Source organism: Schistocerca cancellata, chromosome 1 (assembly GCF_023864275.1).
Source record: "Schistocerca cancellata isolate TAMUIC-IGC-003103 chromosome 1, iqSchCanc2.1, whole genome shotgun sequence".
NCBI classification, from domain to species: Eukaryota; Metazoa; Arthropoda; class Insecta; order Orthoptera; family Acrididae; genus Schistocerca; species Schistocerca cancellata.
In genome coordinates this window covers 519,720,582-519,735,612 of record NC_064626.1, presented here as the reverse complement: position 1 = coordinate 519,735,612, position 15,031 = coordinate 519,720,582, and the positions used below count along the sequence as shown (strand labels likewise).

At 42.2% G+C, this 15,031-nt stretch overlaps 1 protein-coding gene across 2 annotated transcripts in view; it reads left to right on the top strand.

Annotated features, from left to right (window-relative positions):
* Window positions 1-15,031, top strand: part of LOC126178908 (cleavage and polyadenylation specificity factor subunit 5) — a 96,916-nt gene that overhangs the window by 19,742 nt on the left and 62,143 nt on the right. For both annotated transcript variants that reach the window (XM_049924567.1, XM_049924568.1), the window contains exon 3: window positions 14,391-14,454. In XM_049924567.1, coding sequence (XP_049780524.1) covers window positions 14,391-14,454 — 64 coding nt within the window. The remainder of the gene's footprint in view (window positions 1-14,390; window positions 14,455-15,031) is intronic.

The following is a 15,031-nucleotide window of genomic DNA, read 5'->3' as shown; positions in this document are numbered from 1 at the left end:
AAAAACCCAGGAATTTTTCCATCCAGGAGAAAACCGGGAAAAACCCGGGAGTTTTTTAGAATTCCACGAATTTTTCAGTGTTCTAGTTTTCTGTTAAATTTTTGTAATTTTGACTGGTAAGAACCGATACTCTAACAAAGGGTGTTACTGTATCCCACTACTGCAGAATAACACTTCAACAATAAAACATAAACGAGAGAAAAAAGAAAATAACTTAAATTGCAAAGGAAATGTGCAATGTACCACGACGACACACAGTGCTCATGCAAGCGTCTGCCAACAGCAAAATGTGTCAAAGGCTTTAGGAAGACTATGCAATGCTTCATAACAACAAATTGCTTCCGATGAGCGTGAAGTCACAACTGTTGACATTAGATTTGCTTTAGCAGTTATGAGCGGGCTCATGCGCAGTTGAGTCGTGTTTGAGCAGTAGATTTTCCTACTTCTGGCTGTAGGAATGTGGCTGTTGGCTGTGCAAGCAGCTAGATGCTACCGGGGAAAGGGGGCGCCAAATTCATATTCTTGAGGAAAAAAAGCTTGTTTCCCAAAACGCTTAGCATCCAGTGCACATTGGTCTATCGATTATTCATATGATTTTGAAATGCATCCCTTTTGGTTTTTGAACAAATTTTCAGTTGATTTCTGAATGAATCATAAGTTGATTTTTGAATACGTGTACAGTGTACGTGATGTCTGTCAGGAGAAACCTCATCGCATGTAGAAATAAACTGTACGCAGGCAAAAGGGGACGGGGCTATACGAGCTGTGCGGAATGAAGCCAAACAGATTAATGCCACTCGCCGTCTGATTATGTGGTTGAGTGGATTTGCGAATGATCAGCATTGTTATAATTACTAGCGAAATCCAGAAATTCAGACTACGAGAATGGAGATATATAGGACTTACAGGAATAACAGGTGAGAAAGATTACGTATTATCTTGTCGGCGTATCCAAGAAAATGAAATTTTGACAAATTTTTGACCAGATCGCTACACTAGTAAGGACCAGTTGTGCAGGCCCCGGCCAGCAGCCGCTTAAGTTATATTCTAGAAGTAACGCGGAAAACGCATTGTAACAGTGCCTAACCGGAGAATAATCACAGGATAACTAGATTGTTAGAAGGAGAAGAAACAGGGACATCACACAAATTATGGAATAATAAGATGATTCCAAATCGTAACACTACTTTTCAATCTCATGCTTGAGAAACTGGTGCGTGTGAATGAAATGTGAAACTATTTCCTAACATAAAGCTTTTTGCTTGTAGTAGGCCTAATAGGCATTTGACATTGGTATTTAGTGAATTATATTCTGTCATGTTATAAAAATGACCATTTGTGCCAATACAGTCTCGTTTATTTGGTGTGCGTTAAAAAATTGCTGCAATATTAGAAAGGCCTATTTTGTTTTATCTAGCAGACGGTGACAAAACAGACATAATCAGATCGAGAAACCAAATCAGCCTTGAGTATTATTGTATCAACAGCTTTTTCAGTATTAGATAATTACATTTCGATTTTTCATGTAGAGAAAAGTTTGACGAACTTTGATGAGGTAATAGATTCTTTCGCTGAAAGGAAAGCAAGCCACGTAAAGCTGTAGCAAGATTAGAGAGAGAGAGAAAATGCTAGGAGCTAAGGATTGAAGAAATGTGTACTTTCTTGCTTGTCTCTTGTCTTTATTGGTTTTAATGTATCCTATATTTAATTTTATGTCACACAAAACAGAAAGTTATTAGGTAGTAGGCAATAAAGAGTGCAAATTTTCTGAAGAGTTCTTGTTCTCCCGATTACGAATAATCCCATTTGCTGTTAATTGCGAGGATTTTTTCAGCTGACAACCATGTCTCCATCCTTGCTACCCTCCCTGTTTTCCTTTCCCTGTTGCTTCATAACCTGGGTTGTGAGTAACTGAATCCACTTTCCCTTCTTCCCTTTCTTTCCCCTCTCTCCTCCCTGATGAAGGAACATTCGTTCCGAAAGCTAGGAACGTAAATTTTCGGTTCTGTTTTTTCCCCCCGGCTGTACTGAGCTGAGGTAAGTACTGGCCAGCCCCTCTATATCTTTGTAATGTATAATCTTTCAATGTTTTACACATATGTACATGCGGGCTTCCTATGTCATGGTAGCTGCGCAAGTGCGGTGTCGCCTGTTATCTGCACTCACTGGCAGCTGCTGAAACGAACATATTTCTAACAGGTCGCAGGAAAATATTGCGAATGGTGGTTTGAAAAGTGTTACGTTCAAAGTAAATATCCTTTTACGTAAGTTGAACTATGTGTGAGAATGTACCATGAATTTCTTAAATTACAGAGCGTTTGACTCTCATTTAAAAATCAACTCTTTGATGACGAGCCATTTAGAAGAATTTCGAACCCTGAAGACCAGACGTCTATGTCATTACTAAAAATTTTACTGGCACATTTGTGTGATATATCTTAAAATGTAACATGCGCGAAAAAGATCAATATTATATGCGAAAGCTTAGCTACTCTTGTAGCTTATTAACCTTACAGACCAATATTATATGTGAACACTTTGCTTTTCTTGTAGCTACGCTATGTATATTAATTTAAACTATTTAATTCCCCTGTTTGTGTGTTCGTGCTACGCAACAGTGATGTTGCTGTTGGCTGACTACATCACGTGTCCTGTGGTCTGAATATCCGCTGTCATCGGCTGGCGGGATCATGTGACATGAGCTATGAGTGGCTTACAAAAGCACATCGCAATCTCGATTTCAATTATACAAAAAGTAACAAGCGGTGTTTGGTGGAATTCCAATGTATACTTTCGTAATACAAAAATAGGTAGCATTGCTGCACATCACAGATATTTCTAAAACGTGTCTTTCTCCCTGAGTTTCGTTTTCTAAAGTGCTGGGAAATTAAATGCCTGTGTATAAACCCATAACCATTCAAAGGATTGATAAGTTTTGCAGGGAAAATATACTGCCACTTAACACAGAAAAAGTGTGTTTTCACCCGGGAGAAATTGTATTTTTAACCGGGAAATCCGGGAATTTTTTTTCCTTGTCCGCATATACACCCTGTATATATATGCTTATCATCTCTTAAGCTATTTGTGTTAATTGTTACATGGCATAGTTTAGTACAGTTTTAAAATCCTAAAGTTAAGTGTACATAATTAGTAATTCAATTTCAACAGTAATTTTATGAACCAGTTTTGGTTTAGGAAAATTTAGCATTTTACTGAATTTGGTCAAGCAGCACATATTTAAAACCCGTAATAAACTGAAGAAAATGGTATAAATGTCCGATTTGTACATCGGATACTTTTTGAGGTATGGCAATTTTAAAGTTTCAAAAGGTTCAAAAATTGCACAATTCAAGAAACTTAAAAAAAAAATTAATATCTTGAAAAGAAATCTCCAAAAAGTCTGTAATTTTGGAATTTGTCCTAGTTTGACAAATTAAAACAAAAGAATATTACAAAAGACTAAATTGTCAAGGTTCAATTGATTTCCCGTGGAATGACCCAGATGCTATTTATGTCATGAAGTACTTTCACAACAGTGGGAATGGCTAATAATGTAGACAAAGCATTTTTTGCCATGAATGTAGCCCTATGTATATAGAAGAACAAGAAAACAAGACACTGGTCCAGGGAGTAGTCGAAATTGAGATAGAAATAGACCAATAAAAATCTGCTAAAGAAAATAATTTACTCGGAATCTGTTGTTTACATTAACTTTTCTGAACGCAGAGTCAAATTTTTAGTGAATCCTCGTCATCCTCCCAATACAAAAAGAAGACCCAAGTATGCAAAATTTATTTTCTACTTGGTCATTAATGGCCATGCATTAAAATACCAGTGTGGGAAAAACCTCTTTAAGAACTGTAGAGCTTAGATTTTTTATTATTTTATTTCATTCCCCCCTTGTATGCTGTGTGTATAACATTTTCTTTTTAACCTCTTCCTGCATAATATGTGGCTGGGAAAGAAACGCCTCTACCATTTTGATAATTGCCAATCCTGTTTCAGTTTATACCTGATCGTTATGTTTCCATAGTTGTCAAAATTAACAATCCAATGAGATAAATTGTAATAAATTCTTCTTCACGAAACATGCAGCGAAACATCAACAGTGTCCACAATCTCGTCAAGTCTGCTGTTAATCAAAATTTCTATCAAACACTCTCTGTTTGGCAAATACATCAAATGCTGCTGTACATGGTCAATTAGTTGACATACCTACTAAAGTTTTACTAATTGTTTGATCCTGTACAGTGGCCTTATTTATTTATTATTATTATTTATCATTACACCATTCAGAACAACTGTATTGGACATGGCACCTGCATTAAGGGATTATTTGTACGTATATAAAACATAATCAAATTAGGATAGGGTTAGGTGTTTGTCTTAGCAACTTGGGAAAACTGTGGGAAACCAAAGTAAGGCTGACCAGATGGTAAATAAACCCTACTATCACAAATATCTAGTCAACATTAAGATTGAAATATTCACAAGAAGTAAGTCAGTGGTGTAACTAGAACAGGAAATTGGTGTAAAACACTTCTGAAAAAAATGGATGTATTATTTTACACCAAAAGTATAACACATGAAAAAGGGTTCCAATATATCCATCACAACCACTCTAATACTAAATTCCTTCAGAGTTGGTGTATTGCACTGCATTTGAAATGGGAGTAATAGACCTACAGCAGAAATATTCTTTTACAAAAACAAACACAGCATATGTGATACATCAGTAAACAGAAACAAATGAGGTATTGTAAAAGGAGGGCCTAATATTCCTATAAACTAATATAATAACATATATTGTAGAAACACTTCTCGACAAGAAATGATTTAACTTTGCTCTAAAAGCCATTTCCTTCTGGTATTCACTGTTGTTAGTAAATTTAACTTTGCTTGACAATTGGAAGTGTGGCCCCCCCCCCCCCCCCACCTCTCTCTCTCTCTCTCTCTCTCTCTCTCTCTCTCTCTCTCACACACACACACACACACACACACACACACTCCACCAGTGCCCTTACTGTGTGCTCTGTCTTGACAAAGGATTTATTCCGAAAGCTGACAGGTTTTCTTTCACTTTTGTGTATGCTTGTTGACAAAGTGCTAGCATTTGGTGAGTGGTCACCTTTAGTCCTGCATTATTTACATTCAACCAGAATATTGCACTGTAACTACTAAGCTATCTCTGATAAATAAAGTCATTATGGCTTCGTGGCAAAGCATCTCTCGTAAATAAAAAATCATTGTGGCTTCATAGCTGTTCTGCTAATGATATATGAATTAGTAGTCTTCCAAATGATTACAGGGCAGCAAAGTAATGACAGATCATTGTAGCAACAGAATAATCTTGCGTACAGTTAACCATTGGTTGATTTCACAATGTAAGATTATAATCACGATGAAATAAGTAGTGGGAATGAATGCTGCAGAGTCCATTTATATTATATATTATGTGAAATGATAGGCTTAGAAACCATCTGGAATAGCAACAGAGAATTTGGTATCTCCTTGAGGTCCATTATTCCCTAACATATTCTTTCTTGCTTTGCCTCAGAATGGATTATTTGCATTATTATTGACAGAGACAACTTCATTACCAGGCACACACTTTGTTTCCTCAGTGTGTAATCCCCCCTGTGGGCCTGGGGGTTAGAATAGGCCCGAGGTATTCTTGCCTGTCATAAGAGGCAACCAAAAGAAGTCCCACACATTTCGGCCATTATGTGATGGTCACCTGTAGGGTTTGACCTCCATTATTCAAAATTTTCCCGAAGATCAAGCCATTTGGGGAAGGATGCCTTACATGGTGCATCGTCCTCATCATGCGCCGAGACCTATCGCATCCTTCGTCAATGTGGATCTGCACTTCTGCTCATTCTCCAACTGTTGGGGAGGTCACCTTCCTGGGTGTGTATTTTTCAGGGTGTATACGAACCGGGAAATGCGGGAAAAACCCGGGAATTTTTTCATCCGGGAGAAAACCGGGAAAAACCCGGGAATTTTTCGGAATTCCGGGAATTTTTCATTGTTTTAGCTTTCAGTTAAATTTTTTTAATTTTGGCTGCAGAATTGATTCTCTAGCAAAGAATGTTATTGTATCCTGCTACTGGAGAATGATACTGCAGCAATAAAATATAAATGAGAGGGGAAAAAAATAAAACTTAGTGTCAAAGGAAATGTGCAATTTACAACAAAAAAAAAAACCGTGCACGCACAAGCGTTTGCAAATAGCAAAAATATGTCAAAGGCCGTAGGGCGCAGACTGTAATTCTTCGTAACAATAAACTACTTGCTATGAGCATGACGTCACAACTGTTCACATTAGGTTCGTTTGACCAATTGCCAGCGGTCTGTTGCGCATGCGCATTTGACTCGCGTATAAGCAGCACCTTCTCCCGCTACTTGAAGTTTGGCTGTTAGCTGTGTCGGTAGCAGTAGCAAGCAGCCAGATGCAAACGAGAAAAATTTTTCTCGCGCGCCATAGCTGCCAGATTCACGCTTGCACAGAGTTGTTCGAGTTGTAGTGGGGAGGGGGTTAACCTCCACGTGACGCGTGTTTACGTTAAGTCATTTCGCTGCTTCTCTTCGTGTACAGCTCCCAAGTCAAATGAAAACAAAACGGATTTCTGTGGCCGGGGAGCTATCAAGTGAATTAAAATACATTCACATAATTATGGAGGGCAAAAATATATTATTAATTTCAGTTTTCTGATTTTATTTCCAAGTTAGTAGCAGTCAAGCATTAATCGCCTTGCAGAATAGTGAAGTTATTTTTGCAAGTTTGCTAAAGAAATTTGGCTTTATTAATCTTTCCGCTGAGGCAATCATTTTTTTTTTTAAACGAAGTGTTTCATTCTACAGTATTGGCTAGTTCCAACTTTTCGCTGAATTTCAAGTACACGTTATCATCTTCTGCCATACATGGCATTATGCCATAATAAAGAACCAAAAATGAGATCGTAGAGTACTGCTACTCCAAGAAAATTTACATCCCAAAAACCACACTGAAAAGCTTAATATCAGATGGGACATACTTCATTGTGAATCTGGAAAAAGCCAATTCGCAGTTCAAGCCGAATTGTGCACTTTAGTATGGTTTACGAAATTCCGATGCTCTTTGGAGTACCCTCTGATGCCCTGTTTCTTTTATGGTGTAATGTAAGCTCTTTTAGTGCTTTATACACACGAACATACGGGCTTTCTACACCACTGCAGTTGCACACGCACAATAATGCCTGTTTTCTGGCGCTCTCTGGAAACTGGTAAATCGAACCTATTTCTAACAGTCTTCGGATAGTATTGCGAACGGTGGTTAGAAAAGCGTTACTTTCAAAGTAAATTTCTTTTTACGCAAGATGAATTATGTTACGTGTGAGAAAGTGGGATGGATATCTAAATCACAGAGCGTTCGAAACTGAACAGTTTGAGGACCAGCCACTTACAAGAATTTTGAGCCGAGACATTTATGTCATAATATTAAATTTACTGCCACATTTGTGTGATGTATCTTAAAGTATAACACACGCAAAAAAAATCAATATTACATGTGAAAGCTAAGCTTCTGTTGTAGCGTGTTAATCTTAGAGACTAATATTATATGTGAAAGCTTAGCTTTTATTGTAGATATACGGTACTGTGTACATTAATGTAAACCGTTAACTTTTCCTCTTGCGTGTTCGCGCCGTGTAACCAGTGATCTTGCTATTGGCTGACTATAACACGTGTCCTATGCTCTGAATATCTGCTGTCATCGGCTGACGAGATCTCGTGGCTTGAGATATGACTCGCTTACAAAATGACATCGCAACCTCGGTTTCAACGCTCCGCAAACTAACGCGCTGTGTTTGGTGCAATTCGAATTTATACTTTCGTAATACGAAAATATGCAACGTATATGTTGCTGCAAATCAAAGGTCTTTCCAACACTTCTCTCCTTTTATTTTTTTATTTTTATTTTTTATTAAAAGTCTCTCCAAAACTTCTCTGCCCGTCTTTTTTCTCTCTCTTTTCTCCGGGAAGTTCTACGCGATTGTATAAAACGTTAACCATTCAAATAATTGATAAGTTTTACAGTTCCGAGGGAAAATTACGGAAAATCTGTCACTTAGCACAGAAAAAGTGTATTTTCGCCCGGGAAAAAGCGTATTTTTTAAACGGGAATAATCCGGGAATGTTTTTTCCTTGTCCCCATATACACCCTGTTTTTCCATCAACTGTGAAGTATCGTTTTCTATGCTGACAATAATAGTGGACTTGTTTGCTTGGTTGCACCCGATATCCAGCACGGTAGCCAGTCCGTTGTGGTGGGGCCGCCATGTACCCATTTGCTGCATCTGGGTGGCGCCTGTCAGGAGGGCCCATGGTTGGAGTAGGTGGCATCGGGGCGGATGACACGCGATGAAGTGTAGTACATAATCTCTTGTTGGTGGTCAAACACCAGCAGTCTCTAAGCATCAATTCAACGCACAGAAGTACAACCCCAAATTGTTCCCCTCCCTGGCCACATCATGGGAGGAATGCCAGGCCAAGGATGGCAGTGAAGCTTATTTGCCACGGTACCTTGTATTACAAGAGTTAATAGGGAATCTTTCATGTCCATGAAGCCGCAGTTTTTTGTGGACATTTGGAGGAAAAGTTTGGGGAGGTGGAGGGCTTGTCCAAAATGAGATCTGTGTCAGTCTTTTATCTTCTGCCCATTCATGGGCGTTATTCGCTTGTGACAAGCTGGGGGTGTTTCTGTAACCATTACACCGTATAAGAGCTTATATATGGTCCAGGGTATCATATAACACTGGGACCTTCTTTTGCGGTCTGACGATGAGCAGCGTGCCAATTTAGAGCAGCGAGGTGTACATGTCATACAGCGTGCCCATCGGGGTCTGAGGGATAATCAGGTTGCCACTGGTGCCTTCATGTTGGCCTTGGAGGGTGATACGTTATCCAAGATGGTCGCGGTGATGGTCTACTGCTGTGATGTAAAGCCCTATATCCCTCCCCCAATTTAATGCTTTAAATGCTGGAAGTTCGGCCATGTGTCTTACCACTGTACTCCCAGCGTAACATGTCAAGATTGCGGATGCCCATCACATCCCAACACTGCATGTGCCCCACTTCCCATCTGTGTCAACTGCAGAGAGTACCATTCGCTTTGCTTGCCTGACCCCAGGATTCTCCAGAGAGAAAGGAAAACCATGGAGTAAAAGACCCTGGACTGACTGACCTACACTGAGGCTAAGAGGAAATTTGAATGCCTACATCCCTGTACATATGACATCGTCTTAAGCTGCTGCTACAACAGTTCTAGCTCCCATCAGCTCCGCCAAACCCAGTCAACTCTCAGAACCGTAAGACTACACCGGCCCCCTTGATGGTGGGGGCACTTCCCTCCCTGTTGCTCCCGCAGCATCTACTTCGGTAGCAACACCTACCCAACCATCGGGGATAACAGTCCACACTTCTGCGCCAGAGAAGCGGAAGTCTTCTTCGAATCCTCTCGCTGGGAAGGGGTCCCTTGGGTCACTCCCTTCCCAGCTTTCTGCTAGTGGGAAAGGTGACACCTGCCAGTGGCTGAAGTACCCAAAATCAGCTGGTCATAGGGCTTCACACTCATCATCAGTCCCGGATACTGAATCAGTGAAGTCCTCCCAGCCAGGGAAACCCAAGGTGCAGCAAGAGAACTCCAAAAAGAAGATCCCCCAAGACCAAGGGAATTGCGGTGGCACCCACACCACCTCTAACTACAAGCTCTGCGTCTGTGGATGAGGTGGAGATTCTGGAGCCCACTGAGGACCCAGATCTCGCTGGAGTCTCAGACACAAAGGATATAGACTCCTCAGGCAATAAGTCTGTGGCAGCAGGTGATACCGAAGCGTAAACTGTTTCATTGAATGTTCCCTGCCTTCCCAGTCTCACGATGATGTCATACTCCATGTCCCCACCTGGCTGAGCTACGGCAACTGTTACGCTTTACACCTGCTTTCTGCATTGCCCTCCAGGAAACCTGGTTCCCGGCAATGCGGACCCCTGCACTCCGCGGCTATAAGGGATATTACAGGAACCATAGCGACTGTAATAAAGCATCAGGTTGTAGTAAAACTGTGCCCCTTCAAACCCCTTTTGAAGCTGTGGCTGTCAGAATAATGACACAGGAAATAACCATCTGCAATGTTAATCTTCCTCCAGATGGTGCAGTACCGCTGAATGTATTAACTGCACTGATTGATCAACTCCCTAAAGCTTTCGTACTTCTGGGAGATTTTAACGCCCATAACCCGACCTCTGTGTGGTAGTGACCACTTCCCCATCTTCCTGTCACTGCCTTGGTGTCAGGCACACGGATGCGTTCCTAGATGGGATTTAAACAAGGCGGACTGGGAAACTTTCACCTCTGCTGTCACCGTAGAATCTCCCCCACACGGGCACCTGGATGTGATGGTTGAGCAGGTGACAACAGCAATCCCTCGCTCTTTAGGGTGCCCCTGGCGAAAGACAGTGCCTTGGTGGTCTCCAGAAATTGCTGAAGCAATTCAGGAGTGTCGGCGAGCTCTTCAGTCACATCCTTCCCTGGAGCACCTCATAGACTTTAAGCGGCTCTGTGTCCGCGTTCGCCAACTTATCAAATGATGGATGTTGAGAGATATGTCTCAACCATTGGGTGCCATAAGTCACATTCCCAAGTCTGGGCAAGGATCAAACATGTTTTCGGGTACCAGACCCCAACAGGTGTTCCTGGTGTTAACATCAATGGTGTGTTATCTACTGACGCAATTGCGATTGCCGAGAACATTGCTGAACACTGTGCTCGAGCCTCTGTGTCGGCGAATTACCCCAAACGTTTCGCACTCTCAAACGACGACTGGAAAGGAAAATCATCTCCTTCACGACATGCCACAGTGAATCCTATAACACCCCATCTACAGAGTGGGAGCTCCACATGCCCCGACACTGCTCCTGCTGGGCCAGATCAGATCCACAGTCAGATGATTAAACATCTGACTGCAAGCGACATCTCCTCGTTATCTTCAACTGGATCTGGTGCAGTGGCATCTCCATCGCAATGGCGGGAGAGCACCATAATTCCGACACTTAAACCCAGTAAAAACCCATTGATGTGCATAGCTATCGTCCCATCAGCCTCACCAATATTCTTTGTAAGCTGCTGGAACATGCGGTTGTCGGCGATTGGGTTGGGTCCTGGCATCACGTGACCTGCTGGCTCCATGTCAGGGCGGCTTATGCCAGGGTCCCTCTACCACTGATAATCTTGTGTCCCTTGAGTCTGCCATCTGAACAGCATCTTTTCCAGATGCCAACACCTGGTTGCCATCTTTCTTGATTTACGAAAAGCGTATAAGATGACCTGGGGACATCATATCTTAAGAGTGCGGTATCTGGGGCCCGCTCCCGATTTTGATCCAAAACTTCCTGTCACTCCGTACTTTCTGTGTCCAAGTTGGTACCTCCCATAGTTACATCCATATTCAGGAGAATTGAGTCCCGCAGGGCTCTGTATTGAGTGTGTGTCTATTTTTAATGGCCATTAACGGTCTAGCAGCAAGCCGTCTGGCCCTCCGACTCACCTTCTCTGTATACAGACGACTTCTGCGTTCCGTACTGCTCCACCAGTGCTGGTGTTGCTGAGCATCGCCTACAGGGAGCTATCCACAGCCGGCTGGAGTGGCCGTGCGGTTCTAGGCGCTACAGTCGGGAACCGAGCGACCGCTACGGTCACAGGTTCGAATCCTGCCTCAGGCATGGATGTGTGTGATGTCCTTAGGTTAGTTAGCTTTAATTAGTTCTAAGTTCTAGGCGACTGATGACCTCAGAAGTGAAGTTGCATATTGCTCAGAGCCATTTGAGCTATCCACAAGGTGCAGCCATGGGCTCTAGCCCACAGCCTCCGGTTTTCAGCTGCAAAGTCGTGTGTCATGCACTCCTTTTGGCGTTGTACCATTCATCCGGACTTACAATTTTACCTTCATGACGATCCTCTCACTGTAGTGGAGACACGTCGATTCTGTGGACTGGTTTTTGACGCCCGATTGACTTTGTTTCCTCATCTTGGTCAGCTTAAGCAGAAGTGCTGGCAGTACCTCAATGCCCTCCATTGCCTGAGCAACACCAATTGGGGTGCAGATCGCTCTACACTGCCGCAGCTCCACAGAGCCCTTGTCCAGTCCCGAATTGACTATGGGAGTGTGACTTATGGTTTGGCAGCACCCTCAGTGTTGCATTTACTTGAACCTGTGCACCATTGCGGGGTTAGACTAGCTACAGGAGCTTTTAGGAAGAGTCCGATGACAAGCGTACTGGTAGAGGCTTGTGTCCCTCCATTACAGATCAGATATGCACAACTGTTCGCCAGTTACGCAGCACACATTCGTAGTTCTCCTGAGCATCCGAATTGCCGTCTCCTTTTCCCACCCGCGGCAGCCCATCTCACACATGGGTGTCCCAGATCAGGGCTAATGATAGCGGTTCACGTGCAGTCCTTTCTCTCCAAACTGGAGTCCTTCCCTTTACCACCTCTACTTGCGCTCCATTCACTTATGCTTCCATGGTGTACGCCTCGACTGCCAAATAGCCCTAAGGACTACGGTAACCATGTGGCTCTCCGTTGTTACTTTCTCTCTATTCTTGACATGTCCTGGTCTTTGAAGTGGTTTACACCAACGGCTCGATGGTTGATGGTCGCGTAGGCTTTGCCTACGTTCACGATGGCCCTATTGAGTAACATCCCTTACCCGATGGCTGCAGTGTATTCACTGCAGAGCTGGTGGCCATTTCTCGTGCACTTCAGTATCTCCGTTCATGCCCTGGGGAGTCTTTCCTTTTATGTACTGGCTCCTTGAGCAGCCTGAAAACTATTGACCAATGCTACCTTTGTCATCCTTTGACAGCGTCCATCCAGGAGTCCATCTCTGTCATGGAACAGTCCAGTCGTTCAGTGGTGTTCGTCTGGACCCCTGGTCATGTTAGAATCCTCGGAAATTAACTTGGCTGACAGTGTGGCCAAGCAGGCTACACGGAAACCACTTCTGGAAATGGGCATCCCTGCAAGTGACCTGAGTTCGTTATTACTCCGCAAGGTTTTTCAGCTTTAGGAGACAGAATGGCGAAATATTAGTATGCACAACAAACTAAGAGCCATTAAGGGGACCACAAATGTGTGAAGTCCTCGATGGGGGCCTCTCACTGGGACCCCGTGGTTCTCTGCCGGCTTTGCATTGGCCATGCCTGGGCAACCCATGGCTACCTTCTGGGCCGTGAAGACCCACCTGAGTGTCGGTGTGGTACCCGGTTGACAGTGGCCCGTACTCTTCTGCTCTGTCCTTCATTTGCTGCCCTGCGACTTCATCTTTGGTTGCCGGACTCATTATCATTGATTTTAGCAGACAATGCCTCATCTGCTGATTTGTTTTTACGTTTCATCCATGAGGGTAGTTTTATCATTTGATCTGAGATTTAGAGCATGTCCTTTGTTTTTTCTGTCCCCTCCACCCTAGTGCTTTTAGGGTGGAGGTTGTAATGTATCGCAGGATGGCTGTCTTTTCCTTTTGTTCTCGTGGTCGGTCTGCCACAGTCATCTGGTCTCTTGTGTTTTTTCCCTTCTACCTGTTTCTTGCTTCTCTGTGTGGTTTTCTTTTCCTGTTTTGTCCCTGTAGTTCTTCTGGTTCTTCCATTCTCCTGTTATTGTGCTGTACGTCTCTTCTTCTTTCCCTTGTGTGATTATTTTACCAGGATCAAGGGACCGATGACATCGCAGTTTGGTCCTTTCCCCCCTCCCCCCTCCTCCCCTCCTCTCCTCCTCTAAACCAACCAACCAACCAGCCAGCCAATCAGTGTGTAATAAAATGGTGGAAAGGAAGGGAAACTAGACTTTAAATCCTGAACTTTTTGGAGCTGCAGCTCGTGATGTCAGGCCACCAATACCGGATACTGCCAATAGTTCTCACACAAAGCTAATCATTCTTTTCTAGGCGTGTGAAAATGACCGCAGTGTTGTTATTAGGATTAGGGTTTAACATAGAGTGGAGGGAAGAGGAGTGGAGAGGGGTATATAAATGTATGTGCAGGGATAGTTATCGCAGATTCCAGCAAGTAACATGTTGTCTTGAAAGATAGATTATCCAGACTGAAAGATAAAAAAGACTGAAGTTTAGTAAGACTGAAGCAGTAATTGATGTTACGGGGGGAGAAGAGTGTAGACTTGGAGAATGAGCAGAAAATAGGGCATAAAGAAGAGACGTTGAATTTTTTTTTTAGTTCTGGACCCAGGAGTATAATTGTCACAAAGGATGGGTTATGAAAAAAAAAATCTAAGTAAACATAAGTTTTCCTTATTGCTGTATTACCAAATATTTTGAAGATGTTGTCTTTGTTTCCAGACCAGGAGGAGAATTAAACCCAGGTGAAGATGAAGTAGAAGGTCTGAAGAGGCTTCTAACAGAGGTAACATTCCAGTAAATATGGCATACTGTTAAATCTCATGCCAAACCTGAAAGGGATACTATGTTGTTTAAATGATTTTCTTGTTAATTTCAGATGTTGATGTGTTTTCTGTGTGCCAGATATTTATCAGTTCTTTTTTTTTTATTTATTTATTTATTTATTTTATTTTGAAACAGCATTTCCCCATCATGGACAAAATACTTCTGTACTGAAGCCAGTAAAGTCGCCATTGTTGTGGAGGTGCATAAATTAATCATTTGCAGAAAGTGTTGTATACTTTTGGTTGGAGAACGCAATACGATTCGTATATCAAAAATAGTATGACATTTTGAAAAAGAAATATGTATTGATTAAATTGACATTTAATTCACAGCTGGTACTTAATGAAAAGTAATTTTTCTGAGGCAAGCAGGATAAAAGGTGAATGCATTGTCGAGGGCTTAATGAGATTGTCCACCAGTTAGTATTTTTCGTTAATTCCACCACTGCACCAAGGATGCCACTTCTCATTGCCGTGAAATTGAGGAACCTGATTTTCTTTATTAGTCATGTATTTACTGCACTTCTGAAGGTATAT